This window comes from Scyliorhinus torazame, chromosome 8 (genome assembly GCF_047496885.1).
Source record: "Scyliorhinus torazame isolate Kashiwa2021f chromosome 8, sScyTor2.1, whole genome shotgun sequence".
In the NCBI taxonomy this organism is placed as follows: domain Eukaryota; kingdom Metazoa; phylum Chordata; class Chondrichthyes; order Carcharhiniformes; family Scyliorhinidae; genus Scyliorhinus; species Scyliorhinus torazame.
The window spans coordinates 13379715-13399315 of record NC_092714.1 but is presented as its reverse complement, the minus strand read 5'-3'; the positions used below and the strand labels follow the sequence as shown (position 1 = coordinate 13399315).

At 52.7% G+C, this 19601-nt stretch overlaps 1 protein-coding gene across 1 annotated transcript in view; it reads left to right on the top strand.

The window, feature by feature from the left end:
- Positions 1-16313, top strand: part of hspa13 (heat shock protein 70 family, member 13) — a 31313-nt gene extending 15000 nt beyond the window's left edge. Inside the window, exons 4-5 of the mRNA XM_072513103.1 lie at positions 12570-12737; positions 15259-16313. Of these exons, the coding sequence (XP_072369204.1) occupies positions 12570-12737; positions 15259-15848 (758 nt within the window). The 3' untranslated portion in view covers positions 15849-16313. The remainder of the gene's footprint in view (positions 1-12569; positions 12738-15258) is intronic.
- Positions 16314-19601: the final 3288 nt, after the last annotated feature.

The following is a 19601-nucleotide window of genomic DNA, read 5'->3' as shown; positions in this document are numbered from 1 at the left end:
CAGTGACAGACCCGTCCCCACCAGTACTGTATCCCAGTGTTATACAGTGACAGACCCGTCCCCACCAGTACTGTATCCCAGTGTTATACAGTGACAGACCCGTCCCCACCAGTACTGTACCTCAGTGTTATGCAGTGACAGACCCATCCCCACCAGTACTGTACCCCAGTGTTAGACAGTGACAGACCCGTCCCCACCAGTACTGTACCCCAGTGTAATACAGTGACAGACCCGTCCCCACCAGTACTGTACCCCAGTGTTACACAGTGACAGACCCATCCCCACCAGTACTGTACCCCAGTGTTAGACAGTGACAGACCCGTCCCCACCAGTACTGTATCCCAGTGTTATACAGTGACAGACCTGTCCCCACCTGTAATGTACACCAGTGTTATGCAGTGACAGACCCGTCCCCATCAGTGCTGTACCTCTGTGTTATACAGCGACAGACCCGTCCCCACCAGTACTGTACCCCAGTGTTATACAGTGACAGACCCATCCCCACCAGTACTGTACCCCAGTGTTAGACAGTGACAGACCCGTCCCCACCAGTACTGTACCCCAGTGTTATGCAGTGACAGACCCGTCCCCACCAGTACTGTACCCCAGTGTTATGCAGTGACAGACCCGTCCCCACCAGTACTGTATCCCAGTGTTACACAGTGACAGACCCATCCCCACCAGTACTGTACCCCAGTGTTAGACAGTGACAGACCCGTCCCCACCAGTACTGTATCCCAGTGTTATACAGTGACAGACCCGTCCCCACCTGTAATGTACACCAGTGTTATGCAGTGACAGACCCGTCCCCACCAGTACTGTATCCCAGTGTTACACAGTGACAGACCCATCCCCATCAGTGCTGTACCTCTGTGTTATACAGCGACAGACCCGTCCCCACCAGTACTGTACCCCAGTGTTATGCAGTGACAGACCCGTCCCCACCAGTACTGTACCCCAGTGTTACACAGTGATCGAATTGTCCCCACCAGTACTGTACCCCAGTGTTACACAGTGACAGACTGGCCCCCACCTGTACTGTCCCCAGTGTTGTACAGTGACAGTCCTGCCCCCACCAGTACTGTATCCCCGTATTAGACAGTGACAGACCTGACCCCGCTGGTACTGTGCCCCAGTGTTATACACTAACAGAACCACTCCCACCAGTACTGTACCCCAGTGTTATGCAGTGACAGACTCGTCCCCACCAGTACTGTACCCCAGTGTTATACAGTGACAGACCCATCTCCACCGATACTGTACCCCAGTGTTATACACTAACAGAACCGTCCCCATCAGTACTATACCCCAGTGTTACACAGTGACATACCCGTCCCCATCAGAGTATACCCCAGTATTACACAGTGACAGACCCGTCCCAACCAGTACTATACACCAGTGTTACACAGTGACAGAACCATCCCCACCAGTACTATACCCCAGTGTTACACAGTGACAGACCCGTCCCCATCAGTACTATACCCCAGTGTTATACAGTGACAGACCCGTCCCCACCAGTACTATACCCCAGTGTTACACAGTGACAGACCCATCCCCACCAGTACTATACCCCAGTATTACACAGTGACAGACCCGTCCCCATCAGTACTATACCCCAGTGTTATACAGTGACAGACCCTCCCCACCAGTACTGTACCCCAGTGTTACACAGTGATCGAACTGTCCCCACCAGTACTGTACCCCAGTGACAGACCTACGCCTACCAGTACTGGGGCAGTACGGTAGCATAATGGATAGCCCTGCGGCTTCACAGCGCCAAGGTCCCAGGTTCGATTCCCCGCTGGGTCACTGTCTGTGCGGAGTCTGCACGTTCTCCCGTGTCTGTGTGGGTTTCCTCCGGGTGCTGCGGTTTCCTACCACAGTCAGAAACGTGCAGGTTAGGTGGATTGGCCATGATAAATTGCCCTTCGTGGCCAAAAAGGTTAGATAGGGTTATTGGGTTATGGGGATAGGGTGGAAGTGAGGGCTTAAGTGGGTCAGCGCAGACTCGATGGGCCGAATGGCCTCCTTCTGCCCTGTATATTCTATAATCTATGTGCTGTACCCCAGTGTTATACAGTGACATACCTGCCCCCACCAGTACTGTACCCCAGTGTTACACAGTGACAGACTGGCCCCCACCTGTACTGTCCCCAGTGTTGTACAGTGACAGTCCCGTCCCCACCAGTACTGTAACCCAGTGTTATACAGTGACAGACCCGTCCCCACAGTCCTGTACCCCAGTGTTATACAGTGACAGACCCGTCTCCACCAGTACTATACCCCAGTGTTACACAGTGACATACCCGTCCCCATCAGTACTATACCCCAGTGTTATACAGTGACAGACCCGTCCCCACCAGTACTATACCCCAGTGTTACACAGTGACAGGCCCATCCCCACCAGTACTATACCCCAGTGTTATACAGTGACAGACCCATCCCCACCAGTACTATACCCCAGTGTTACACAGTGACAGACCTGTCCCCACCAGTACTGTACCCCAGTGTTACACAGTGACAGACCCGTCCCCACCAGTACTATACCCCAGTGTTACACAGTGACAGACCTGTCCCCACCAGCACTGTACCCCAGTGTTACACAGTGACAGACCTGTCCCCACCAGTACTATACCCCAGTGTTACACGGTGACAGACCCATCCCCACCAGTACTATACCCCAGTGTTACACAGTGAATATAGAACATACAGTGCAGAAGGAGACCGTTCGCCCTTTCGTGTCTGCACCGACCCACTTAAGCCCTCACTTCCACCGTAACCCCTTCTCGCCTTTTTGGTCACTAAGGGCAATTTATAATGGCCAATCCACCTAACCTGCACATCTTTGGACTGTGGGAGGAAACCAGAGCACCGGAAGAAACACACGCAAACACGGGGAGAACGTGCAGACTCTGCACAGACAGTGACCCAGTGGGGAATCGAACCTGGGACCCTGGCGCTGTGAAGCAACAGTGCTATCCACTTGTGCTACCGTGCTGCCCAAAGTGATAAAACTGTCCCCACCAGTACTGTACCCCAGTGTTATACAGCGTCAGACCCGTCCCCACCAGTATTGTACCCCAGTGTTATACAGCGTCAGACCCGTCCCCATCAGTACTGTATCCCAGTGTTATACAGTGACAGACCGGTCCCCACCAGTACTGTACCCCAATGTTATACAGTGACAGACCCGTCCCCACCAGTACTGTACCCCAGTGTTGTACAGTGACAGACCCATCCCCACCAGTACTGTACCCCAATGTTATACAGTGACAGACCCATCCCCACCAGTACTGTACCCCAGTGTTATACAGTGACAGACCCGTCCCCACCAGTACTGTACCCCAGTGTTATACAGTGACAGACCCACTCCCACCAGTACTGTACCCCAGTGTTATACAGTGACAGACCCGTCCCCAGCAGTATTGTGCCCCAGTGTTATACAGTGACAGACCCGTCCCCACCAGCACTGTCCCCCAGTATTACACAGTGACAGACCTGTCCCCACCAGTACTGTAACCCAGTGTTATACAGTGACAGACCCGTCCCCACAGTCCTGTACCCCAGTGTTATACAGTGACAGACCCATCCCCACCAGTACTATACCCCAGTGTTACACAGTGACAGACCTGTCCCCACCAGTACTGTACCCCAGTGTTCCACAGTGACAGATCTGTACCCACCAGCACTGTACCCCAGTGTTACACAGTGACAGACCTGTCCCCACCAGTACTATACCCCAGTGTTACACGGTGACAGACCCATCCCCACCAGTACTATACCCCAGTGTTACACAGTGAATATAGAACATACAGTGCAGAAGGAGACCGTTCGCCCTTTCGTGTCTGCACCGACCCGCTTAAGCCCTCACTTCCACCGTAACCCCTTCTCGCCTTTTTGGTCACTAAGGGCAATTTATAATGGCCAATCCACCTAACCTGCACATCTTTGGACTGTGGGAGGAAACCAGAGCACCGGAAGAAACACACGCAGACACGGGGAGAACGTGCAGACTCTGCACAGACAGTGACCCAGTGGGGAATCGAACCTGGGACCCTGGCGCTGTGAAGCCACAGTGCTATCCACTTGTGCTACCGTGCTGCCCAAAGTGATAAAACTGTCCCCACCAGTACTGTACCCCAGTGTTATACAGCGTCAGACCCGTCCCCACCAGTACTGTACCCCAGTGTTATACAGCGTCAGACCCGTCCCCCCCCAGTGCTGTACCCCAGTGACAGACCTGTCCCCACTAGTACTGTACCCCAGTGTTACACAGTGACAGACCCATCCCCACCAGTACTGTACCCCAATGTTATACAGTGACAGACCTGTCCCCACCAGTACTGTACCCCAGTGTTATACAGTGATACACCTGTCCCCAGCAGTATTGTACCCCAGTGTTATACAGTGACAGACCCGTCCACACCAGCACTGTACCCCAGTATTACACAGTGACAGACCCGTCCACACCAGTACTGTATCCTGGTATTAGACCGCGACAGACCTGTCCCCGCCAGTACTGTGCCCCAGTGTTATGCAGTGACAGACTCGTCCCCACCAGTACTGTACCCCAGTGTTATACAGTGACAGACCCATCCCCACCGGTACTGTACCCCAGTGTTACAGAGTGACAGACTCGTCCCCACCAGTATTATATCCCAGTGTTTTTCAGTGACAGACCCATCCCCACCAGTACTATACCCCAGTGTTACACAGTGACAGACCCGTCCCCATCAGTACTGTGCCCCAGTGTTACACAGTGATCGAACTGTCCCCATCAGTACTGTACCCCAGTGTTACACAGTGGTAGACCTATACCAACCAGTACTATACCCCAGTGTTACACAGTGACAGACCCGTCACCACCAGTACTGTACCCCAGTGTTACACAGTGACAGACCTGTCCCCACCAGTACTATACCCCAGTGTTACACAGTGACAGACCCATCCCCACCAGTACTGTACCCCAGTGTTATACAGTGGCAGACCCATGCCCACCAGTACTGTACCCCAGTGTTACACAGTGACAGACCCGTCCCCACCAGTACTATACCCCAGTGTTACACAGTGAATATAGAACATACAGTGCAGAAGGAGACCGTTCGCCCTTTCGTGTCTGCACCGACCCACTTAACCCCTCACTTCCACCGTAACCCCTTCTCGCCTTTTTGGTCACTAAGGGCAATTTATAATGGCCAATCCACCTAACCTGCACATCTTTGGACTGTGGGAGGAAACCAGAGCACCGGTAGAAACACACGCAGACACGGGGAGAACGTGCAGACTCTGCACAGACAGTGACCCAGTGGGGAATCGAACCTGGGACCCTGGCGCTGCGAAGCCACAGTGCTATCCACTTGTGCTACCGTGCTGCCCAAAGTGATAAAACTGTCCCCACCAGTACTGTACCCCAGTGTTATACAGCGTCAGACCCGTCCCCACCAGTATTGTACCCCAGTGTTATACAGCGTCAGACCCGTCCCCATCAGTACTGTACCCCAGTGTTATACAGTGACAGACCGGTCCCCACCAGTACTGTACCCCAATGTTATACAGTGACAGACCCGTCCCCACCAGTACTGTACCCCAGTGTTATACAGTGACAGACCCATCCCCACCAGTACTGTACCCCAATGTTATACAGTGACAGACCCATCCCCACCAGTACTGTACCCCAGTGTTAGACAGTGACAGACCCGTCCCCACCAGTACTGTACCCCAGTGTTATACAGTGACAGACCCACTCCCACCAGTACTGTACCCCAGTGTTATACAGAGACAGACACATCCCCAACAGTACTGTACCCCAGTGTTACACAGTGACAGACCCAGCCCCACCAGTACTGTACCCCAGTGTTATACAGTGACAGACCCGTCCCCAGCAGTATTGTGCCCCAGTGTTATACAGTGACAGACCCGTCCCCACCAGCACTGTCCCCCAGTATTACACAGTGACAGACCTGTCCCCACCAGTACTGTAACCCAGTTGTTATACAGTGACAGACCCGTCCCCACAGTCCTGTACCCCAGTGTTATACAGTGACAGACCCGTCTCCACCAGTACTATACCCCAGTGTTACACAGTGACATACCCGTCCCCATCAGTACTATACCCCAGTGTTATACAGTGACAGACCCGTCCCCACCAGTACTATACCCCAGTGTTACACAGTGACAGACCCATCCCCACCAGTACTATACCCCAGTGTTACACAGTGACAGACCTGTCCCCACCAGTACTGTACCCCAGTGTTACAGAGTGTCAGACTCGTCCCCACCAGTATTATATCCCAGTGTTATACAGTGACAGACCCGTCCCTCCCAGTACTGTAGCCCAATGTTATACAGTGACAGACCCGTCCCCAGCAGTACTGTACCCCAGTGTTACACAGTGGTAGACCTATACCTACCAGTAGAATACCCAGTGTTACACAGTGACAGACCCGTCCCCATCAGTACTATACCCCAGTGTTATACAGTGACAGACCCATCCCCACCAGTACTATACCCCAGTGTTACACAGTGACAGACCCGTCCCCATCAGTACTGTACCCCAGTGTTACACAGTGACAGACCTGTCCCACCAGTACTATACCCCAGTGTTACACAGTGAATATAGAACATACAGTGCAGAAGGAGACCGTTCGCCCTTCGTGTCTGCACCGACCCACTTAAGCCCTCACTTCCACCGTAACCCCTTCTCGCCTTTTTGGTCACTAAGGGCAATTTATCATGGCCAATCCACCTAACCTGCACATCTTTGGACTGTGGGAGGAAACCAGAGCACCGGAAGAAACACACGCAGACACGGGGAGAACGTGCAGACTCCGCACAGACAGTGACCCAGTGGGGAATCGAACCTGGGATCCTGGCGCTGTGAAGCCACAGTGCTATCCACTTGTGCTACCGTGCTGCCCAAAGTGATAAAACTGTCCCCACCAGTACTGTACCCCGGTGTTATACAGTGTCAGACCTGTCCCCTCCAGTACTGTACCCCAGTGTTATACAGCGTCAGACCCGTCCCCACCAGTACTGTACCCCAGTGTTATACAGTGACAGACCCGTCCCCACCAGTACTGTACCCCAGTGTTATACAGTGACAGACCCATCCCCACCAGTACTGTCCCCCAATGTTATACAGTGACAGACCCCTCCCCACCAGTACTGTACCCCAGTGTTATACAGTGACAGACTCGTCCCCACCAGTACTTTACCCCAGTGTTATACAGTGACAGACCCATCCCCACCGGTACTGTACCCCAGTGTTATACACTAAAAGAACCGCCCCCAGCAGTACTGTACCCCAGTGTTATACAGTGACAGACCCGTCCCCACCAGCAGTGTACACATGTGTTATACGGTGACTGACCCGTCCCCACCTGTACTGTACCCCAGTGTTATACAGTGACAGACCCGTCCCCACCAGTACTGTACCCCAGTGTTATACAGTGACAGACCCGTCCCCACCAGTACTGTACCCCAGTGTTATACAGTGACAGACCCATCCCCACCAGTACTGTACCCCAATGTTATACAGCGACTGACCCGTCCCCACCAGTACTGTACCCCAATGTTATACAGTGACAGACCCGTCCCCACCAGTACTGTACCCCAGTGTTATACAGTGACAGACCCATCCCCACCGGTACTGTACCCCAGTGTTATACAGTGACAGACCCGTCCCTACCAGCAGTGTACACATGTGTTATACGGTGACAGACCTGTCCCCACCAGTACTGTAACCCAGTGTTATACAGTGACAGACCCGTCCCCACTAGTACTCTACCCCAGTGTTATACAGTGATACACCCGTCCCCACCAGTATTGTACCCCAGTGTTATACAGTGACAGACCCGTCCCCACCAGCACTGTACCCCAGTATTACACAGTGACAGACCCGTCCCCACCAGTACTGTAACCCAGTGTTATACAGTGACAGACCCGTCCCCACAGTACTGTACCCCAGTGTTATACAGTGACAGACCCGTCCCCACCAGTACTGTACCCCAGTGTTATACAGTGACAGACCCGTACCCACCAGTACTGTACCCCAGTGTTATACAGTGACAGACCCGTACCCACCAGTACTGTAACCCAGTGTTATACAGTGACACACCCATCCCCTCCAGTACTGTACCCCAGTGTTATACAGTGACTGGCTCATCCCGAAAGTTACCGTCACCCAGTGTTATACAGGGACAGGACTGTATCGCAGTGCTATGCGGTGGTTGGCCCATTGCCACCAGTACTTTATCCCAATGTTATACGGGAACAGACCTGTCCCCAGCAGTATACAGGGACAGACCCGTTAGCAGTGCTGTACAATGATAAACCCGTCTGCAGCGCAGACTGTGGCAGACCCATCCGCAGTGCTAGACAGTGACAGACTCCTCCTTGCCGATAGTCGGAGACAGACCCATCTGCAGTGCTAGACAGTGACAGACTCCTCCTTGCTGATAGTCAGCGACAGACCCATCCGCAGTGCTAGACAGTGACAGACTCCTCCTTGCCGATAGTCGGCGACAGACCCATCCGCAGTGCTAGAAGGCGACAGACCCGTCCTTGGCGCTACACAGAGGCAGACTTGTCCGCAGCGAGAGGCGGGGCCTATCTGTCATGCAAGACTGATATCACTAAACAAAGATTGACACTGTACTTGGTTAAAGTGTTGTCTTTTATTGTTGTGTGAGAAACTCATTAGCTGAACTCGATGCAGCAAGATTCCACTAACATAACTGAGTGCTCAGTCAATTTGTTTATTTGCTGGTGAAGATTGGACAGGAAGACCGGATAATTCCTTGCCCTAGCCTAGACGCAGGTTGGTGGGGACCCAATATAACATTTTATCTGCGACCAGCATTGGAGCTCAAGTTACTGATGCCCTAGTCCCAGCACAGATCTTCCACTGCCCAATTCTGATTCCTGATGCCAAGTAGCCAGAGCTGAATGTTTTTGAGGTTTTGCTTTGCTTTTGGTCAGGTCCTGGAGCTGGCAAGCTCCATACACAGTGCCCTATCCCCAGAGCAGCATAGTCCCAGCATTAGCACTTTTCTTAATGCTCATCAATTGAGGAATGTTGTTTCTGTGGATCGAGTCAGTTAACATCAGGCACCCCAGGCTAGGTACCGCATGGATAAGATTCAATATAAAGCTCCTCATACCATTCAGCTAGCTGTTCTGACCCTTCACTTGCATCAGTTCCACACATTTCCATACCCCAGAGTGACACTCTCGGCTCTCCAAGCAAGGCAGTTCATTTACAGCCAAACTATCGGTAGCTATGTTCTGTGAATGTCCGTTCCCCACAGGAATTAACTGGTGACGGTCTAAAGGTACGTCATATTGCACTGAGTGAAGACTCGGCCATCGCTACTCACCAGGCAGATGAAATCTCTGAATATGCTGCTTGGTTTCAGTCAGGATGTTTTTGACGTTTTGATGTGTGCAATTTTCTAAATAATAAAATAATTGCAGGAGGTGGAAATAGATTGTCCTCAAAGGTGGCTGGCTGCCATGGGATGAACAGTACATTATGTAGCAATGAAGGAGATGAAGCTATAACTACCATGTCTTGGCTGATTTCAGCCTGACAATTTCAGACATTGATTGCTAATACATTAAGTAACAACTCCTGTGTCTGCTGTCGGAGAGAATTGGGGAAAGGGTTCCTGATTGAACATCAGAAAGTGTGTTGGGAACAGTACCCACCCTTCCTCACCGCATCTCTGAACCCTTCTTACCCACCTTTTCCCTTTATCCCTCAATCCCCACTAAATCAATATTCTCACCATATCCCTAAATTCTAGATGCTGACCTGCTCCTCGTATCTCTCAGTCCCGCCTCCTCCCCGTATCTCTCAGTCCGGTCGCCTCCCCGCATCCCTCAGTCCGGTCGCCTCCCCGTATCCCTCAGTCCCGTCGCCTTCCCGTATCCCTCAGTCCCGTCGCCTTCCCGTATCCCTCAGTCCCGTCGCCTCCCCGTATCCCTCAGTCCCGTCGCCTCCCCGTATCCCTCAGTCCCGTCGCCTCCCCGTATCCCTCAGTCCCGCCTCCTCCACGTATCCCTCAGTCCCGCCGCCTCCCCGTATCCCTCAGTCCCGTCGCCTCCCCGTATCCCTCAGTCCCGTCGCCTCCCCGTATCCCTCAGTCCCGTCGCCTCCCCGTATCCCTCAGTCCCGTCGCCTCCCCGTATCCCTCAGTCCCGTCGCCTCCCCGTATCCCTCAGTCCCGTCGCCTCCCCGTATCCCTCAGTCCCGTCGCCTCCCCGTATCCCTCAGTCCCGTCGTCTCCCCGTATCCCTCAGTCCCGTCCTCTCCCCGTACCCCTCAGTCCCGCCTCCTCCCCGTACCCCTCAGTCCCGCCGCCTCCCCGTACCCCTCAGTCCCGCCGCCTCCCCATACCCTTCAGTCCTGCCTCCTCCCGGTATCCCTCAGTCCCGCCGTCTCCCCGTACCCCTCAGTCCCGCCGCCTCCCAATACCCCTCAGTCCCGCCGCCTCCCCGTATCCCTCAGTCCCGTCGCCTCCCCGTATCCCTCAGTCCCGCCTCCTCCCCGTATCCCTCAGTCCCACCTCCTCCCGGTACCCCTCAGTCCCGCCTCCTCCCGGTATCCCTCAGTCCCGTCGCCTCCCCGTATCCCTCAGTCCCGTCACCTCCCCGTATCCCTCAGTCCCGCCGCCTCCCCGTATCCCTCAGTCCCGTCGCCTCCCCGTATCCCTCAGTCCCGCCGCCTCCCCGTATCACTCAGTCCCGTCGCCTCCCCGTATCCCTCAGTCCCACCTCCTCCCCGTATCCCTCAGTTCCGTCGCCTCCCCATATCCCTCAGTCCCGCCTCCTCCCCGTATCCCTCAGTCCCGCCTCCTCCCGGTATCCCTCAGTCCCGCCTCCTCCCGGTATCCCTTAGTCCCGCCTCCTCCCGGTATCCCTTAGTCCCGCCTCCTCCCGGTGTCCCTCAGTCCCGCCTCCTCCCGATATCCCTCAGTCCCGCCGCCTCCCCGTATCCCTCAGTCCCATCGCCTCCCCGTATCCCTCAGTCCCGTCGCCTCCCCGTATCCATCAGTCCCACCTCCTCCCCGTATCCCTCAGCCCCACCTCCTCCCCGTATCCCTCAGTTCCGTCGCCTCCCCGTATCACTCAGTCCCGTCGCCTCCCCGTATCCCTCAGTCCCACCTCCTCCCCGTATCCCTCAGTTCCGTCGCCTCCCCATATCCCTCAGTCCCGCCTCCTCCCCGTATCCCTCAGTCCCGCCTCCTCCCGGTATCCCTCAGTCCCGCCTCCTCCCGGTATCCCTCAGTCCCGCCTCCTCCCAGTATCCCTTAGTCCCGCCTCCTCCCGGTGTCCCTCAGTCCCGCCTCCTCCCGGTATCCCTCAGTCCCGCCGCCTCCCCGTATCCCTCAGTCCCATCGCCTCCCCGTATCCCTCAGTCCCGTCGCCTCCCCGTATCCATCAGTCCCACCTCCTCCCCGTATCCCTCAGCCCCACCTCCTCCCCGTATCCCTCAGTTCCGTCGCCTCCCCATATCCCTCAGTCCCGTCGACTCCCCGTATCCCTCAGTCCCACCTCCTCGCGGCATCCCTCAGTCCCGCCGCCCCGTCGCCTCCCCGTATCCCTCAGTCCCGTCGCCTCCCCGTATCCTCAGTCCCGTCGCCTCCCCGTATCCCTCAGTCCCGTCGCCTCCCCGTATCCCTCAGTCCCGCCTCCTCCCCGTATCCCTCAGTCCCGCCTCCTCCCCGTATCCCTCAGTCCCGCCTCCTCCCCGTATCCCTCAGTCCCGCCTCCTCCCGGTATCCCTCAGTCCCGCCTCCTCCCGGTATCCCTCAGTCCCGCCGCCACCCGGTATCCCTCAGTCCCGTCGCCTCCCCGTATCCCTCAGTCCCGTCGCCTCCCCGTATCCCTCAGTCCCGCCTCCTCCCCGTATCCCTCAGTCCCACCTCCTCCCCGTATCCCTCAGTCCCGTCGCCTCCCCGTATCCCTCAGTCCCGCCGCCTCCCCGTATCCCTCAGTCCCGCCGCCTCCCCGTATCCCTCAGTCCCGCCGCCTCCCCGTATCCCTCCGTCCCGCCTCCTCCCCGTATCCCTCCGTCCCGCCTCCTCCCCGTATCCCTCAGTCCCGCCGCCTCCCCGTATCCCTCAGTCCCGCCACCTCCCCGTATCCCTCAGTCCCGCCGCCTCCCCGTATCCCTCAGTCCCGCCGCCTCCCCGTATCCCTCAGTCCCGCCGCCTCCCCGTATCCCTCAGTCCCGTCGCCTCCCCGTATCCCTCAGTCCCGCCGCCTCCCCGTATCCCTCAGTCCCGTCGCCTCCCCGTATCCCTCAGTCCCGCCGCCTCCCCGTATCCCTCAGTCCCGTCGCCTCCCCGTATCCCTCAGTCCCGCCGCCTCCCCGTAGCCCTCAGTCCCGCCGCCTCCCCGTATCCCTCAGTCCTGTGAGATCTCCATTTTGAAAATGTCCTGTGTGCACGTGCATGTAGATGCTTTATAATTTTCTACCTCCGGTAAGCGAGCACCACCCCAGCCACGAATCATGCCGCAAGGGCTGTCAACCGGTTTAGTGAGACTGACTGTTTGTGTTGCAGGATTGGACATTCTGCGAGTGATCAATGAACCAACAGCAGCAGCAATGGCCTACGGACTGCACAAGGTGGATGTTTTTAATGTGCTGGTGGTGGACTTGGGGGGCGGAACCTTGGATGTATCCCTGCTGAACAAACAAGGAGGAATGTTCTTGACCCGAGCAATGGCAGGTAAAGGGATCTCAGTACAATAATCTTTATTAGTGCCACAAGTAGGCTCACATTAACAGTGCATTCAAGTTACTGTGAAAATCCCCGAGTCGCCCCATTCCGGCGCCTGATCGGGTACACTGAGGGAGAATTGAGAATGTCCAATTCACCTAACAAGCACGTCTTTCAGGACTTGTGGGATGAAACCGGAGCACCCGGAGGAAACCCACACAGATACGGGGAGAATGTGCAGACTCCGCACAGATAGTGACCCAAGCCGGGATTCGAACCTGGGACCCTGGCGCTGTGATGCAACAGTGCTAACCACTGTGCTACCGGCCAGTATATGTTTCTCAGTGCTGACACTCTCTTCCTACAAAGGATGTGTGGCCTTGAAAGGGCTATGGTGTAGATGCAGCAGAATGTTACCCAGGTTCAAAGTGTAAGATTATGAGGCGAGATTTGTCTGCCCTTCCTTATAAAAGATTAAAGGGTGACTTGATTTGATTTAAGGGTTAATGGAGAGAAACTTTGTTCTGCTGGCCAGGGCAATTTAAAACGAACATAAATGGGAGGTGGAGGAGACCATTCAGTCCTTCAACCCTGCTCTGGCATTCAGTAAGCTCGAGTATGGTCTTCTGCTGTACATTTCTACACTATCTCCATGTCCCCGACTCCCCATTTGTGTTACACTGGTTAAAATGCCACTGCAAATTTCCTATATCTATTTCAGCTACAACTAAGGGATAACCTTGTACGTCTACCGAATGTATCAAGCACTGTTCAGCCAATTGAAGCTGTTTTAAAGCGTGGCCACTTTGTAACGTGCATCTTCTTCTGATTTAAAATTATCTACCAAGTAAGGACAAATACTTAATAAAATCTCTAAAGGTTAAACAGGTCACGTCCACAAATACAGAAACAGAGTACTGGGCTCAGCTTCGAAGAGGACTGAGAAACGTAACTCTGGATTGATGTGACCCATGGCCTCAGATTGGAGGCATAGAGGTTTACAGCGCGGAAAAGGCCCTTCGTCCATCGTGTCTGCGTCGGTCAAAAACAGGCACCTAACTATTTTAATCCCATTTTCCAGCACTTGGCCCATAGCCTTGCATGCCTTAGCATCGCAAGTGCACATCTAAATCTCAAATGTTATGAGGGTCTCTGCCTCCTCCGGTCTTTCAGGCAGCGAGTTCCAGACTCCCACCACCCTCTGGGTAAAAATGATTTCCTCGCATCTCCTCTAAACCTCCTGCCCCTTACCTTAAATCTCTGCCCCCTGCTCATCGATCCCTCCACCAAGGGGAAACGTTTCTTCCTGTCTATTCTATCCATGCCCCTCATAATTTTATACATTTCAATCATGTCCTCCTCAGCTCCAAGGAAAACGCCCCAATTTATCCACTTTCCTATCATAGCTAAATCTCTTCAGCCCAGGCAACATCCTGGTAAATCTCCTCTGTACTCTTTCCAGTGGTATAACATACCCACTATCATGTGGATTCCAGAACTGCACACAATAATTGTGACTTAACAATCGCTTTATACCGTTCCAGCGTAACCTCCCTGCTCTTAAACTCTATGTCTCGGCTAATAAAGTCAAGTAAACCATCTGCCTTCTTGACCACTACATCCACCTGCTCTGCTACCTAAAGGGACCGGTGCACATGCAAAAAAAAAAAGTCCACAAAAGGAAATGCTAGGATAGGTACAGCACAGGAGTGGATGCAGAATAAAGCTCCCGGTACACTGTCCCCATCAAATGGTAAAGTAAAGACGCTATAGTCCCAGATGACCTTTGAGGGATTTAACCTGAGGATCACCACACCTCGGGCAAGGGCCAAGGTTGAGAACGCAAGGCCTTCATGAATAACCTCAGCTGGTACAGGAATTGAACCCATGCTGTTGGCCTCATTCTGCAACACAAACCAGCTGACCAACCAACGCAGCTAAACCAGCCCCCAAATGTCCCCATCAAACACTCCCAGGAAATGAAATGAAATGAAAATGAAAGGCACAGCACGGGGTTAGATACAGAGTAAAGCTCCCTCTATACTCTCCCCATCAAACACTCCCAGGACAGGTACAGCACGGGGTTAGATACAGAGTAAAGCTCCCTCTATACTGTCCCCATCAAGCACTCCCAGGACAGGTACAGCACGGGGTTAGATACAGAGTAAAGCTCCCTCTATACTGTCCCCATCAAGCACTCCCAGGACAGGTACAGCACGGGGCTAGATACAGAGTAAAGCTCCCTCTACACTGTCCCCATCAAACACTCACAGGACAGGTACAGCACGGGGTTAGATGCAGAGTAAAGCTCCCTCTACACTGTCCCCATTAAACACTCCCAGAACAGGTTGGCACGGAGTTAAATACAGAGTAAAGCTTTTTATTTCTGAATAGTATGGATAAAGGGCAGTGAGAGGAGTGCCACTAATTGTAGAACTCTTTCAAAATGTCAGCAGAGAGACAAAGAGGGCTGAATGGCCTCGCTCTAGGCTGTAAGGTTCTAATCTGTTCAATTTATTTATTTGTGCAGGTAATAACCAGTTGGGCGGCCAGGATTTTAACCAGCGGTTGCTGCAGTTCCTGTTTAAACAGATCTACCGGCGGTATAGAACACTACCAACCCAGAAGCAGGACGTGCACCACCTACGCCAGGCCGTCGAGGTGGCCAAACTGAACCTGACCCTCTATGACTCTGTGCAAATCAGGGTGCCACTGTCACTTACGGACCCCAGGCACTCCAGTGAAGGAGGAGGCGAGGACAGCGGCGGAGGCAGCACTGTTCTGTTTGAAGAGACGGTGACCAGGGATCTGTTTGAGGGGTTGAACCGGGACCTGTTTGATAAGATTCTGCAGCCCGTGGAGGACGTGCTGTCCCGTGGTCACCTGGGCCGGTACGAGGTGGACGAGATCGTGCTCGTCGGCGGCTCCACCCGCATCCCGCGGATACGCCAGGTTATCCGTGAGTTCTTTGGCAAGGAGCCAAACACCTCAGTGGATCCTGACCTGGCAGTAGTAATTGGCGTTGCCATACAGGCAGGGATCATGGGAGGCTCTTGGCCCCTGCAGGTCAGTGCCCTAGAAATTCCCAATCGACATTTCCAGAAAGTCAACTTCAACTAACGGATTCCTTTTTCCACCAACCCCCCCTCTCCGACATTGAGCACAATCCTAAAGGATTGAAAAACTATTATTTTTGTGTTATGGTCTGGATCAGAGGTTGGTGAATGAGCAGTTAGCACTAACACAATTACCATTCTCTCCAGATCAACCACCCCTGTCTTCTGTTAAATCATTCCATGAAGTTGGCCATTGTTAATTTTGGGAGCTTTGCTCTTTCAGCACTTTGGAGTCATGTGTTCCTTTTTCTGATTGTGAATCAGCTGGGTCTGATTAATACTTGGACTGCATTGCACATTAATTGAGATGGTCACCAATGTCGCTGCTTGTTGAAATATTTGAAGCGTCGTTTATTTTGCAATTTGCACCGTTTCATGTTCCTTTCCTGCTTAGTTGACGACTCTCTTCCCCCAACCTGACTCATTTCCATCAAAGCCCGGTGGACCTTTTGGTGGGGGGAGGGGGGGGGGGGGGGGGGGGGGGGTACTTTGTGCGTTTTCCCCCACATCCTATGCTCTTTCTGTGCTTGACCCCGATCAAGGCTTTCCGGTAGAATTGGCTCGAGTGTCGCAGGGACAGACGGTGGGAAAATGCAGGCCAAGTTCCTGCCTCTTGACTGCTCCCCTGCACTAGGTATTGGATATTGGGCCAAGACAACACTGACCTTGACCTGGTAACACTCTCCTTAAACTGGCGGTCAATGAATGAGCGGCCTTCAGAGAGGTACAGACGTGGACGGTCGATCCTCGATGTGGATGCCTTCAGGAGAGGGGAGGATTGACCATATAAGACAATGGATTTAAAAAAATGTCCTGTAAATAGCCGGACGATGAGTTGGACGATGAAGGTACTGACCATGTGATGGAAGTTCTGAGAGGAATCTCTTGTCACCCAAACGGCCGGGGGGCGGTTGGGGGGGGGGGGGGGGGGTTGGAGGGAAATAAATCAGTGCTTCTACCTGAAGGAAGGTTTGTTTATTTAAAAGTAATGTTTGTACTTTTGTTGTTTTATTTATTTAAACAGTGCCAAAAGCCAAAATGCGAAGGTGGAATAAATTTATTAAATATATATTTATATATATATATATATTTTTAAAATTTTATACATGAAGCAAATTGTCTTGATGAATTGAACCTTGTTTGAAGATCTTTTTTTCTCCTTGGTGTACATACGGGTTAGAAAATCATAGCAATGGGTAAATATTTAGTAAATTATCCACTGTGTTTTTCGGGAAGTTCACTCGCGTTCAGACATTTCTAAAAATGAATTCTTGTGGTGTGACCGTCGCTGGGAAGATTGGCATTTTCTGTCCACCCCTGATTGCCCTATGAGCCGGTGGTGGTGAGCCACCTCCTTGAGCTGCTGCAGTCCACGCGGTGTAGGTACTGAGTTGTTTGGGTAGAAGTTCCAGAGGATTTAAACTGAAGGAGGATGGAATGGTGTGATATAGTCCCAAGCGGGGACGGTGTATCAGATTGGGAAGGGATGTTTTAGACGGTGGTGTTTCCCTGTGCCGTGGCGAGTTGCTGCACTGCACCTTGTAGGGATGCAGACATGGTGAGGTGTTCAACTGCTGCCAATCAATCAATGGAGGTGCTTTGTCCACTTGAGTGGCTCTTGCAACTGCACGCATCCGGGGAAGTGGGGAGCATTCCACCAGACTCCTTAATCTTACTTGTGTACTTTGCTGAGCAGCAGGGTCTTCAGGGTGCCAGGACAAGTGTGGGGTTAATCTGCCACAGTCACTCTGTGCCATGCGGGAGCACTCTCTCCAAGTGTGTCACAGCTCCAGCTGAAGAAGGAAGGGAAACGGGTTTGAGGCTCTTCTGAAAGTGTGGAGTACTTGTGAAATATGCTATTTTTGTACCAACACGTCACAACGTTGTGATAAAGGAAATACTTTTCTAAAGTGAAGAATTTTGATTGAGAGTCCTTCACAGTTAATTATTTACATGTCCGTTCGCATGTGCACGCTTTACAAAATTCTGCTCCACCCCTTGCAGCTAATAGTCCAGCAACGCTGCAGTTACTGACCTCCTCCCAACATTGTGGTGGAAGCATCTTGCACCCTTGCCTATGTAATAATCTTTCACTTCTGGTATTATCTCAGCCAACCCTCACTACTCTCTCTCTATCCTTGCCTCTTGGTACTTCCAGCAGGTGGAGATACGGAGGCCAAGGGCGGGGGAAAGAAAAATCCCCAAAGCCTTATTGAGGTAGGTGTGCGTCATTGCCGTAATGCTGTAGGTTGTTTCCCTGCCAGCTGCATCGTACTCCACCCTGGCCTTAACGTGACACCTTGTGTGACATGCAACCCCACTGGGTAATGTGATTATGGCTACAGCAGGAGTTCTGAACTATGTCTGAAAAATCTGAACAAAGCTTTCCATGGGAGAAATGTTTTGCCGGGGGTTTTTAAAGTTCAGGGCTTGCGTCGCCGCTTCACTTTTTAGTCTAAATCGATTTCTTTTGATCATGGCAAATGTTTGTAGCCTGTACACAATGAGGATCAACTCCATTTTGGTTTGATGTATCTGCGCCAGTCTCCACAGGGAAAGCCCCGTTTGTTCTTACCCACCCTGTTGAATGATTCCACCCAGTGTCGATCCTGTAAGCACCTCATTTCTATAGTAATTACAGCACAGAAAGTTGCCAATCGGCCAAACAGCTACGTGCCAGTGTTTACCACTCTATTTACTTCATTGGGCCCTATATCAGCACATCGTTTTGTCCTTCTAGCTTCCCCTTAAATGAATCTGTGCGTTTTACCTGTGGTAGAAAGTTTCACATTCTCACCATTCTGCTTTAAGACGTTTTCTCCTATATTCCTCATTGAGTTTATTACCGTAGAGGGGTCTAACACTTCATCCTGGGGTTAGCTGCCTCAAGAAAACCAACATTGTGGAATAATATGTCTCGGAGAATCAAACGATGGCAAAGTTGGCCATGCAGCCCATCTTGCCTGTGGCAGCTCTTGGATAGAACTGTGCAAAATAGCCCCATTCTGTCCCTGCTCTCCTGGTGGCCCTGCAAACGCTTTTTTTCCTTCATTTGTCACTGAAGTATTTATCCAATTAATTTCTGGAAACTTGAATTAAATCCGCTTCCACCGTCATTTCCGAGCAGCAGATTGCATATCGCAATAGCTCCACTACTTAAAAATTCTACTTTGCACTTGAAGTGAGATATGAAAAAATGAACATTCCTTTTACTGAAATCGTAGTGACACCGATTTCTCTTTAACCTCCTTCTCTCCCCTGCTTCACCTGATCCCCTCACTAGCGGAAATGGAGGGATGGATCCGGTCTGATCTGATTTTGGTAGCGCTGGATCTAGTGAAGCGATGCCTGCTGTGAGGTTCTTTTTGTTGCTCTCCAAATCAATGCAGTCCATTGAGTGTTCTCATCCCTTGGGAAGATCTCAACTCTCCTCAAAAGGCTGGGACAGTAGAGGGCCCAGCATTCTACCAATTGGGCTCTGCCACGTGTCTCGAGCCCACATGATCATGGGTGCACATTGCTATTTAGACCTAAAGGCTGGGAGTTTGCCGTGAACTGGTTGCTGTAAATTTGTGTGTTGCCCCCACCCCCACCTTCTCCCTGAGCATTCCCTCTGCCCCCTTCCCACAGCTCCTCCTCCCTTGCTCTCACCCCCACTCTTCTTCCTTTGCTCGCAGATGCCCCATCCCATGGATGGGAACCTTTGCCAGTCCTCTGCCAAAGCTACGACAGCTTATCGGAACAAATAAACACCTTC